Source organism: Xylaria bambusicola (genome assembly GCF_022495145.1).
Source record: "Xylaria bambusicola strain CBS 139988 unplaced genomic scaffold F5B22scaffold_6, whole genome shotgun sequence".
NCBI lineage: Eukaryota > Fungi > Ascomycota > Sordariomycetes > Xylariales > Xylariaceae > Xylaria > Xylaria bambusicola.
In genome coordinates this window covers 250,147-263,234 of record NW_025953559.1, presented here as the reverse complement: position 1 = coordinate 263,234, position 13,088 = coordinate 250,147, and the positions used below count along the sequence as shown (strand labels likewise).

Here is a 13,088-nt window from a genome sequence, read left to right as displayed (position 1 = left end):
CTGTAGCGTGCATTAGGGCCTCAAGGGGACGCCGTTTCCAACCTACCGACTACCTACCGACCAAGTCAAGTAGACGGGCTCCTGCTTGCACCTATATCAGTAACTAGACGGCCAACAGAGCCCGCTGCTCATAACACGTCCTTTTCCCGTTCTTTTGAACTCTCTCTCTTGCGGTTGCGGGTTTTTGGAGGAATCCTGCTTCCCATCTTTCCTTCAGCCCGTCCGTTCATCTGTTCAGCCTCTCTTGCCTTCATACATCCATACCTCTACACCTAGGTACATCGGGACGTCGGGGTGTGCCCCGGTTCGCTCTTTGTTCCAGCAACACTGCCTGCTACGACAGAGGGCCAATTCCCCTACTACTCTAGGTCTTCACCCCCCAAAGCTGACTGGAGCCAGTGTCGTCACAGGCACTCGCTTCACTAAATTTTGGGGCAACCCGGTCCTAACAAGCACGCAAGCAAGCAAGCAGCAGCGGCAGAGGGAAGCAAGGCAGCAGGGAAACAGGGACCAGCACGCCCTACGTAGCAGCAATCCTCGTTCAGAGAGGAATTATACGAGCAAAGCCTAGCCCGAGGCCAAGGCCAAGCCCAGCCAGCGCCCCCAGCCCGCCCACGATCCTTTCGCCAAACCGCCAAACCCACTAAAACCACTAAGACCACCGCTTGCAACCTCCCTAACCCTCATCACCATCATCATGGCCCCACAGGCCCAGGTGCTTGCGACCAGGCCGGCCTTAGCCATGTCATCATCAACACCCACGACAGACTCGGCGACACACTCCGCGGCCTCTTATTACTCACAGTCGCCCTCCTCCTCGTCCTCGTCCTCGGCCTTTGCTCGCCGTAGCAGTTCTAGCACCGCCCAGCCAAATCCTCCTTCTTTTCATTCTTCTATCCATTCTTCTTTTCACACGGACGCCAATCGCAATCTCAATTCTAATCTTACTCCTACTCCTACTCCTACTCTTAATAATCCCAGTCTCCCGCTTGGCTCACCTACACCTACACCACCTACAAGACCGTCTTCTTCCACCGCGGTCGCCGTTGTCTCTGCAACTCCTAAGCCTCTTACGCCGGCCACTCCTGCACCCAGGCCCACGGCTTCCGTTCTCACCTCTGCCACCTCTGCCCCGCGGCCTATTCCGTCATCTTCGTCCAAGACGCTTATTTCAGGTATATCCGATCTTAATCGTTCTATTTTCGACTTCACCATTGGTTTAATCATCCCTCCTCCAGAATTATCCACTCCCTCCTCAGATTCCCCCACAACCACCTCGTCGTCGTATTGCAGCTCTCTTCAAGTCCCACTAGACTCACTGCGTCGGTACCCTACAGATTTGTCCACCCCGATTCCCGAAGAATGCGACGAGGAAACGTGCAGTGAATCTCTCCCCAACGACCCTGTAACGCCCGTCAGCGGCCGCCAATCGCGGGATTTCCGTTTCTGTGACAGTCACGACCTGTATCATCGTGACTCGTCAGTCCCCAGTAGCTTTGTTGGAGCAACTTTAAGTACTTCAAAGCAACCAGATGTACAACCTGCATTGCAACCTACGTCAGTGGCGCTAGTATCAGAGGACTCTGCAACACCAAACAAACAGACCGCCGTAACATATCCAGATCAAGCTCCTTCAACCCCGGCCGCAGGACGACCTCCTTCGAGACGTCAATCGTCTACTTTGTCGCGCGCCATGTCGTCATTATTTAGGCGTAGCAATCATTTTACAGATGAAAACGGCGCAGCTACTGCCAGTGCTGCGACGTCGCCACCGAAGGATTCTAATTACAGCACTGGTACATCGGAAACTAGTCTTGCAGCTATGGGGAAATTGCCTGGTCAGACTAGTCGCCGTCGTTTCTCTTACCACCGATCAGTTGCAACAACGAGATCTAACACACCGCCGTCTCCCGGCTCTCCTCTGGAGATGGCTCTTGTCTCGCATGACAAGGGCAATGCCTCCAACATGCCTACCTCTAGTGATTTTCTGGATAATAATGCGAAAAAGAATAGGGCTCTCACGGGGTTTTCGCTTCGTCAAAAGGTCAATTTCGCAGGCAATGCTAAGAACCACCCACCTCGACGAGCGAGAAGTCTGGAACGCAAGAGGAATACCGAGGAAAATCATTTAACACGTCAACCATGGGCTATTCCACCAGATGCCGGAACCGGCATGAAAGCTAGACGACTTAGCCTGAGCCTTCCTGACGACTTTACCCTCGACATTGCTGACCTGCTGAAAGAGTACGAGTATCTGCACAAATTCCTGGGGCGACATGGCAAGCATTTAGGTAAGGGCGCAACTTCAAAGGTTACCCTTATGGCACGCAAGGGCTGTCCCGGTGAACTGTATGCTGTTAAAGAGTTCCGATCCAAGACCGCGTCTGAGTCGGCAGAGGAATACGAGAAGAAGATCAAGTCCGAGTACAGCATAGCCAAGAGTTTACATCATCCCAATGTTATCGAAACGGTTCGTTTATGTACTGACCACGGGCGCTGGAATCACGTCATGGAGTACTGTTCGGAGGGAGATCTCTTTAGCCTGGTGTCGAAAAAGTACTTGAAAGAAGAAGGTCGGGATATCGATCGGATCTGCTTATTCAAGCAACTTTGCCAAGGTATCAACTACCTTCATAACAATGGCATCGCACACCGTGACATCAAGTTGGAAAATCTTCTGATTACAAAAGAGAGCAAATTGAAGATAACCGATTTTGGTGTCTCGGAGGTCTTCTCAGGGATACATCCTGGGTTGAGGGAGTCAGGGGGGCAATGCGGCGTTGCTATGGGCGAGGTGCGACTCTGCAAGCCAGGCATCTGTGGCAGTCTGCCTTATATCGCGCCTGAAGTCCTCAGCAAAAAGGAGGAGTATGATCCTCGGCCACTAGATGTGTGGAGCTCCGCCATTGTCATGATCTACCTCGTTTTTGGTGCCAACATTTGGGAGAAAGCCGAGGCTACTCCAGCGCATAAAAATTACAACGATTTGGTCTTGGGCTGGGAGAAAACCGAGGCGAAGAAGCTCGCGAAACCCGATGTTGCAAAGGATGCCTATCCCAAGTTGTTACCATTTGAGTATTTTGTCAAGCCGCTTCCACTCCGTCGGCTGCTATTGCAAATGCTACATCCAGATCCCAAGAAGCGTATCACGATGAACGATGTTATCACCAACCGCTGGATGAAGAATGCGGAATGCTGTCAACTTGAGAGTTACGACGACCCGGTCAAATATATCGACGTCTCCAAGAAGGATTGCATGAAGAGCAGTAGCGGCAAGATTTTCTGCCACAACCATCTACCACCGATGAGCACAGGCCACGGCTTACCACCAATGCCCGGTAAACCAGGCTATTAGGTTTTTGTCACAACTCGAAGCGGTGTTAACCTACTCTTAGCGTAGGGGGACTCGCGTTGTTGGGATCACGATTACATTCATATAACGGCGTTAGGGCGGGTATATCCCATTGCATTTCTAGGCGGACCCGGGGGGGGGGGGGGGGGGGGGGTATATAGAATTTGTTGGATTGGTAATTATGCGCCTGATTCACCACACGTACATAATTTTAAGTTCGTACCCACTATCAGAGGTCGACGTGTTTCGGCTGAGCTGTTGAGGGTAGTTTGCACACAAAATGGGGCTCTGTCGAGCCCAGGCCTCAAACTTCAGGGGTGGTTATGGTCACACCAACCTTTTGGCTGTTTGCCTGTTGTTGTTGTACTATGTAGAAGATTCTCGCCCTGTGAACTGAAACCAGTGGCAGAGTTCCATGATAGATGGCAAAATGATACAAAGCGATATCTGTTTGAATTTTGGTCCAACGCCCATAATCACGCTTCTAGTGTTGACTTGACGTCTTTGCCCCTGGAATGAATGAGCACGCAGAAAGCGACAGCGACCATTCCATTCCGACAGTTTGGTCTAGCCTAAGGTAGTGGAACTGGGTACCAAAGCGATTAAGCGAGCAGGCAGGCAGGCAGGCAATCAAGCAAGAATGTACCACCGTCTTTATTCTGGGTGACGACGTCATGGGCGATTGACCCGCTGTGGCCCTCCCAGCACGTACCTACGTAGTACGGTACTTAAGTATGACCTCTTTGTCATAGGTAGCGAATAGTTGAACACCCTAACCTACCTATGTAGAATTGTGTACTATAGTCCATACACTATTTCTGATTTCCGACACTCGCCCGACGTTAATGTCGCCGGCCTGATAAACCTACCGACCTGACCAAGCTGACCCGACAAAGAGTTGAGCGAGTGCCGAAAGCCGAGGTGGTCCACCGGACGGACAAATCTACCATCCATACCCGCTCCATACGATAGCTATCTAGAAGGATTAGTCAATGAGGATACCTAGGTAAAGAGGGTTGGTTTCAATTCCTATCGTCCGATGCGCCGACACACTACCGATACAACGGGTATGGCTTCATGTCCAAGCGCCCGGTCTAAGTAATGTGTGGGTAGTGTCTGGGTAATGGGCGTGTCTATCGACGACGGCTGATTGGGCGCTGGCTGGCTGGTTGGTTGGTTGGTGTAGGTACATTTCGGAGATGGAATGAAAGTGATTCCATGTTCATGTTCGGTCAATTTGGCCCTCGGATTGCCGACTGATCTGTCCCGCTTTACTTACTTACAGATGTAGGTACCTAGTATGCGCATCTCGTACCTACCTATGTAACCCGAGAGATTCATTCCTCCTTGCTTCCCCCAGGATTACTTACATACCTACCTACCATGCCTATGTAAAAGGGGGGGGGGGACAAGCTTTTTTTATTTTTTATCTTATCCCTCTTCAAGGAACTCCTGCATGATGCAAACATACCAAGTAACCCTAGGTTAGGTCATTACTCTGCTTATTGGGGAATGGATGGATGGGGAGTGGATGATCACCTGGTAACCGGTTTTATGGGCGGGTGTGGGATCAGCGTCATACCTGGTCTTCTATTTACCTAAGGAAGGATGTAAGTAAGTAATTGTAGACACATTTGCCCGTGGCCGGCCTTCTTTGTTTCTTTCTGTCTTCTCCTGTAGCCGCGTTTTAATCCGCAACTCCTTAGATTCTGCGGAACCCTACCCGCATGGACATACTTGGTAGTATACTAGGTAAGTCGGCCCATGCATGCAGACTACCTACTGTAGGTATAACGTCTGTGGTGTTGTCAGGTGCACAAGGCATATGAGGTTGTCGTGGGGGGTTCGATGTGTGTGTCCTGTCTACACACTACTATGTAACTCACTTACATCACATAACCAACAGGTAAGCTTGAATATGGATTGGCGGTGGGCACAGATGTTCGACCTGCATCCCATACCAAAGAAAAAAATACCCATCGACAAGAGCGGGGGAAGAGAACATGTACTTAGTCTCTAGGCGTGGTTGTTGTAGCGCATCGTTGCATTGCATTGCACCCTTTCTGCTGTACAGTCGACATGCTGCCTGCATGCAATCAGATTGGCTGCATCGCCTTTACTATGTAAGTATCTCTCTTCCTCCTGCGTGCGTATGTTATAGCAGAGTAGGTAAGCGTTGGTCTGGATAGGTACTTGGGTTTTCCTTCGCGGAGCTTCGGACGCTTCGTGGCATCGACGCCAATTACACTACATGTGTATTGTGTGTTTATTGCGGTATATCGCAGCCTTTCGCTTTCTCCCTTTTGTCTCCATCTATCCACAAATATAGAAGCCATTGGTATATGCTGCACGAGAGATCCAAGAGACAGAGGGAAATCTGCTTAAACAGTAACTCCCCGCTTCTCGACAATCCCTTGACCCCGGCTCGGCTCCTCGTCATGCGGACCCTTGACAGCCCACACCGTTATTCACTTCCACGGCCCTGAATACCCTTTGTTCTCTACTTACATATAAGTCAGTATACATACATAAAGTAGGATGTTACCATACTGTTACGACAGTCCCAGCAGCAGCTAGGGAAAGCGGAACATAAGTTGAAGGACCAGCATGGACAGGTCACCTGAGGCATCAAAGGCTAATGTACATAAATCTTACCTAGGGGACCCAGTTCTTACTTACAAATGCTATCCTAATTTGCCCCCTATTTTCAAGTGCTTGCAGTGTCAGATGCGCGCGCAGAAAAACTAGATCTGGCACACACACCCGCTTCGGCTCCGAGCCTGGTGTGGGGACGAGGGGACTCCCAGGGAAAATGGCAGACATCAGTCCTACCCACCTGCAACCGACACCGTATCTGCGCAGAGCCGTCAAGTTATGCATCTTCTCAGTGAGAAGCGAGAATTGTTCGTACGAATACCATACGAATACGCACTTGGGGGAAGCGGTGGGATGAGGAGGACAAGACACGCATGAGTAAAATCGTCGCGGGAATCATGGCATGATCCCAGCCATGAATGAGCACTCACTCCTCACTCCATTGTCACGATTGGAAAAGAAAGTTCGAGATGACTCCCATCAACCCGCGCTTCATATCCCCCTTAGGCTTCACTTGCAGCACTTCCAACGGCGCCTACTTGATATTCCCCTCTTTAACCAACGCCAGGGCATCGTTCCCACGCTTCTGCGCCGGCTTGCCAGAGTAGGAAGAAGATGGGCTCTCTTGTAACCAGGAGGCAGGAGACCTTGTCAAACCCGCAGACCAATGAGGGGCAGAACCTGCGTGCGTACACGTGGGGGAGTACCTAACAGTAGCATGGATAGTCATAGGTAGACTGATACAGTAGTGCAGATGTATGTATTATGTAGGGATGCTTGACGCTGGGGGTTCGAATTTGCGTTGAACCGGCATGAGGGACGTGATTTAGTCGGCGCTTGGGTAGTGGTTCGCGGCTTTCCTTATTCTGACAGCTGCGTCTTTCTGACAGCCGAGGCGGATTTCCCAACTACCTACCAATATAACAGCTGTCTATCTAACTACGACAGAATGCTATGCCAGGTTGGATTTTCCGGGGGTGGCTGAAGGAGGATGACGAGGAAATTCCTACCTACATGATGCTCGATACTATGTCGGTCCTGGGACCGGGTCAGCCACTTTATGTATACTACGCGGGCCTAGATTGCAATTGGGCCAGAGCAGGATCCGAACCGTACAAGATTCGATGTGGAATATCACTCACACCATCACCGCCCGTCTATTCCTACCCCAAGATTATGGCCGGTCGGTATAGTCTCACTTGTAGTAGGTAGGGTTTTGCGATATATGGTGTTGGAATCAGCCACGCATTATGCGACATGCTTTCATCTACGAAGGATTTAGACCCGGTTGGTGATGCATCCCCATCAATCCCTCATTGTCGCATTCTAGTCCCCCGCCGAATATGCTGATATAGTTGCCTAAGAGACATATACCATAAACCCCGCTCCCCTGAGCACCCGTGTCGTTGGGCTGGGCCGGACTGGGCTGGAACGGGCTATGTGAGCCGATGGAAAGTTGTGGCTCTGTCCCTGCAGAAGCCATTCCTTGGTCAGCCAGCTCATCGCGAAGGGCGCCGCCGTACGCTCTCAACTCGTCTTGATCGCAGCGATCGGCAGAGTCAACATCAGCCGGTGGTGCAATTAAATAGCTCAACATAACTATCGGAAAAGACCGAAGACTCTAATCGCCTTTTTAACACCATTCACAGTCATAAAACAACGACTATAAACCTAGGCGTGTGTAAATATATATCCTTGCGCGTTAGAAGAAAAACCAAAAGTGCACGTTGTAGATCGGGGGACAGAAAATGAGTCCGCATCTGTGCCTGATCGAACCGTCTTGGCCCGCGGGCTTGGCGAGAGCCGCATTGCTGGGCAAAAAAAAAAAAAAAAAAAAAAAAAAAAAAAAAAAAAAGGGCGGCGCAGTTGAAAGAAAATCAAGCCTTGTTCGAGAAAGATTGGCATGAACGAGATCGTCATGCATTACGTCTTTTCTCTTTTTCCCCATTTCTCACCCCCTCCGCATACGCATGCCCATCGTCAGTCAGCCCCGGGGGAGAGGGGTTGAATAACTCCAAATTGACCCGTACGGCCGGACTGGACTTTAATGGTTCGATCAATACCCTCCCTATGTTCCTATAGAACTATACATATAATACCAATGGAACATTAGCACATCATGCATAAGTCGGTACTTGGAGGTACAAAGATGAAATCCGATGTAGTGCATTGTGCATACGGTAGGTTAGTTGGGATGGTGTGTTAAGAGGGATGTGCTGTATGTATGTTAGTGAATCGCCACCTGCGAGGCGTAGACTCTACTGTACGAGTTTGGGCATTGTGGCGAGTCCGCTACTGTAACCATCAGACGGAACCTGCATTCTCTACTTCGTATGTACCAGAACTACATACAGTATGAGCTGCGATCGTCCACTTTAGGGTTCGTGTAGTAGGTGGTCAGATTCTAGAGGTCAGTGCTTTGGGGGCTGGCGGCTTATGATCGGCTGGTAACAAATAGAAGTATGTTGTTGAAAATTGGTAACAGAAGAGGGCTGAAGTTGCGCAGTGCATATCTACGACGACGGATCTTCAGACCACGGAGCTTTCATCGTTTTCTAGAGGGGCTGTCTCCCGGGCAATCCTGTCCTAATAAGGGATAATATGCTGTTACCATTACCATCCTCTTATCGAATAGCGCTCTATTCTGTTGACTAGTGACGCATAGATGTAACGTGGGATTACCAGAATAACTGTAGAGTCTTGTTAAAAGGCTTATATCCCCTCTTAGACATTATCATAATCAAGTTCATCTTTCACGACATGCAATAAAAGCAGTTGTTTACTGCCGATGTTGCTTCTTTTCGTATCTTACTTAACAAGAAAATTTATATAGTAGGAATATATCAATATAGTTAGATCATGTGCATTTCGTTCTGCCTTCATTCTCTTGTCAAATACTTCATTACAGCCTCTACTCATTTATGTCTTAACAAGAAAGTTGTTGTATAGTTCATATCAGAGCCCTACTTTACTGATATTAGTTTTAATACTCGCACATTTATTAAAATTGGTGGGTGATTTCCGAATGTGGTCATGCGTATCCTTTTACTCCCTGAGAATTTGATGACATTGGCGATGCGTTTAAAGTTATCAACAGACATGTGCACAGTGATTAAGGCCTCGTTTGCCTGTAACAACACAATGCTTAGTACATACATGGGATAGGTAGATTGACTATACCGTGGTTGTGAGTTGAAAAGTTCAGCAACAATGAAGAAAAGCTGGTACCGTGTAACTTGCTCCTGTCGCAAACGCGTCTGACAGTTCAGACCATGAAGCAACTCAAAGCAGCGCTTCTAGGACTTGATCGTGCTGAGATTGCATGTGAGTTTAATACCTTTTTATAACACGTCTGAAGTTCGATGTCTGTAATATCAAACGTCTATGAATAAATTTTTGGATAAGTTACTGTAGTGGCGTTGTGGCCCTACCTATTTTACTTTCATTAAAGCTTGTTATTAAACTTATAACATCATTGCTAGGTTCTGCTGTGTTATGGATGATTTTATATTTTGATGTATTGTATGTGGATGGGTGTGAAATATGTTTGGAAATTTATTAATTTCTTGGTTAAAGAATTATTTAACCCCCATACGTTCCACTTGTACTCTACCAATTTTCCTTCCTTAAGAGCTTATTTGACGTAATAGGCGTGTTAGTTCCACCTCAGATGCCTGTTGCCCTGTCTATCAGCTCTCTACGAAGAGGACTATGAGAATTTGCTATGTGCTCAGGGTTCCTTTTCTCCCTTTTCGTCTAGTTACGCTGGACCTAAAGAGCTCATCCACCAGGTGCCAAAGACTCAAGCTAAGAAGGAATTGTGTGAGATATGAAAGCAAAACAGGCAAGACAAGGCCATTGATAAGATCTTGCCTGGTGATGCCGGCTGAGCGGATAATGACATCTGAAGTATTCATAAAAGGTGAGTGTCGGCGATGTTGTGATGCAGAAGTCGTGTCAGGTGATATAGTCACATAGACCCTAGGGATGGCTGTATTAGACCTACTGGCTATATAAAAGGGTGTTGGACCCCCTTCCAGGGTTAGAGGGTTCAGTATTCAATGAATATTGACGCCTATACTACCCCCTTCTACCTACCTACTTAACTGTGACTGACCTTCTACCCACTCTGGGACCAACCACTCTGACAAGTCGTCTATCCACATGTAATTACTCAGATGCATCACGGCATCGAAAGTTTCTCAGTGCCGTGTTGAAGTACTTACATGTGTTCCAGATATCGCCTTTGTTGAACCTGACAGATGCTTTTAGGGTAGAGGTGCCGGGCCTTCACACCGGGAAATTAGAACATGGTACCTCATTGATCACATTGATATTTTGCGGAATGAAGAAGGCGAACTATAAGTAATAGCAATCTTATAATATAACGATGGTATTAGGTCAATACTTGAAACTATAAAGCTATTCACAGTATAACAACCTGCTAGGGTTGCAAAGGTCCATGAACACCACTTCTCTGCTCAGCCCTGACAGCTGAATTGAATGCCACATACATTGGTGAGAGCTTTGCTTAGGCTTCTGCTAATTTTCACAGCCTAAGACATCTCATAGTCAACGAAGCCTATGTGCCTCGATTCCGAATATGATACTGCATATTTTATGGAGTATCATGAAGGTTCATGCAGGGCTTTTGATCTGTATGCCCATTCGTACGCGCTTGTTTCTGTACTGCGGGGAGAAGTATGAATCAGGTTTTTGGGTAACCCATCGCCTCGGACGTGCCAAAACCGGGTCAAAGGACGCAGACAACGTTGCGGTGCCTTTTTGATCAGTGCTTCGAGAGACACCGAATTTGGCAGATACCAAGAATTGGATGTTCGAAGCAGGTAAACAGTAGTTAATCCAATTTGGCGAGATCACGAGGGCCTCACCTCAAATGCAACATGACATAGTGACAACGAATCGGTACCAGCGGGAGAAGGAACCAGGAAGCAAGTCATATATGGTACTGAGGGCCTTTCAGGACACGCTGTTCCGGTATCCGTCCGCCAAAGAAGGGAAAAATCCAAGATCTTGATATGTCCTTGAGAATGAATCAGCGAATAGTCCCAAATCTACGCCCCTCAACTCTACCCTTGTAGCCAATAGATCTCTATGTCTCCGCCCTGGGAAGTGTAATGGAACCGCTACGAAGGAGAGAGGATCCTCTCCCGCTTGACATGCATTGTGGCATGCCGATCGGACAGTGATGATCGCCAGCAAGGATTTAGCACTCTAGTCTTTGTTGTATCACGTTTGCCACGCTCAAATAGTCCGTGGCCAATTACTGTAGGGCTGTTTGGCCATCAAGCGTCACCAACGAAGGGAGACGAGCTCACCCTATTCACACCTATAACCGATAGAACGCAGTTACACTGAATCAGAAAAGTTTTAGCAAGTAGAGTCCTATCATAGCTACTGATATTCATTTATATCATGGCCTTTCGGTAGTTAAAACAATCCGAATTGTTGATATGAGTCGCGGTGGTCGGGGAACATACCGACATAGAATAGACAATTCAAATATTAATAAGGATCGGGGGAAAAACCCGGCTGCAGTCGTCGAGGATATTGGTAGCGACAAGCCTAGAATTACAGATGAGGAAGCCAATGGTCAGATATCGAGGGGTCCGAGTGGCTGCTGACGAATTCCGTCAATTCCGGAAGCTGCGTCTTTCCTGAAGATATACAGGTTCAGACGTAATTTGCTTGGTTCTTGCCGAGCAGCGTTTCACTGAGGCTGCAGCGTGCGTCCCGAATCCGACTGTGTATTTACATGATGCCCCCTATTCTTATTATCATATGCAGGATATTCAAAAGTACCTGCAGTAAAATAAAGACCTGCCTTGATATATGCTGGTTGTATTAGTCCCAAGAGTACGTTGTTTAGATGTTATGCAAATGCGACACTCGTTAGACTAATAGGACAACAGCTGCATTAAGCTTGTTTCCGGGATGGGTAAGTTGTGAGTCGTAGCTTACTAAGGGCACTGTCCAGATAAAGCATCAGACATTGATATGCTGTTCCAGTAATGCAGACTTGCAATATAGAAACAAGACGAGTTATTTTATGAATTCATTCACTCAATACACTAACATATGGTAACTTCTCGAAGGTTAATGCGACTGGGGTCCGCGCCGCAAATGCCATCTCAATGCAATTTTTACAGAAACTGTTTTACTACCCTTTTTATACAGAAGACAATCATTCGAGTTGTTAGCAGATGACTCTGTTAGTTTCGCTTCGGATAGCTCAAGCTACATTAAGAGTGGTCTCAAAAACTGCCCGTATTCCTTCAAATCCCAAGCGCGGTTTCCGGATGACAGAGGTTCATTTGCGTACCAATCCACTAGAATAACCCTGGTCTCATGCCGAAGGGGATGGAAACGGCCATTTTGAGTACCGTTACCCGACGGCAATGAGAGAGAGAGAACATTGAAGGTCCATCAGAAGAAGCACTGACACTGTTGTTTCCTTCCTTCCATCTTCGGCCGCAATTATGGTTTGGTCCTGTACGTTTAGTGCGTTCATGTTGGACCGACCAATTAAAACCATTAGCTTGCTAAGCGATATAAAGCCCAGGCTCTACAACAAGTTTTGTCATCGCATATACCTAGCTGCGTACCCATTGATATAAGTCCGTTGACTAGAGATAGAGGATAAAGAATCAAGTTCTGTATTAGCTATTCTTGACCGCTTATACCAGTCTGCTCCTGTCAGCCAACCGATAGAATGGAATATGCTGGATCCACGTTGTACCATCCCATGCTTTTTCTTGCTTTAGGTGATAAATGAAGTGACAAGCACGCCAAGCTGCATTATCCATGCGTAGGCCGGACTAAAGCTCCCAGATATCATATGAAGGAAGAAGAAATGTCAAATTGAACGCTTGCTTTCCAGGAATCCTGTCCCAACCGTCCGCAAACCAATCTTATATTGGTCAAACTTCACTTACCCCAGGCCAACAAGCCAATCAGCTTCTGACAGCTCAACCAACAATGATGTGACCTGTTCACTTAGTTGCATTTTCGCAAATTCGTGTGTCATTCCCAAGTCTCCCTTCTAGCGCTTAAGCATTTGGTTACCCCAGATTTTGCTGACACTGGTGTATAAGAACGTGTAACGTCTGACTGAGAGTAG

At 47.8% G+C, this 13,088-nt stretch overlaps 1 protein-coding gene across 1 annotated transcript; it reads left to right on the top strand.

The window, feature by feature from the left end:
• Positions 1–697: 697 nt before the first annotated feature.
• On the top strand, positions 698–3,355 carry F5B22DRAFT_643126 (kinase-like domain-containing protein; the record flags this gene model as incomplete). Its single annotated transcript, XM_047978214.1, has 1 exon — positions 698–3,355. The coding sequence occupies one exon, from the start codon at positions 698–700 to the stop codon at positions 3,353–3,355; it is 2,658 nt and encodes an 885-aa protein (XP_047834120.1).
• Between the last annotated feature and the right edge of the window lie 9,733 nt (positions 3,356–13,088).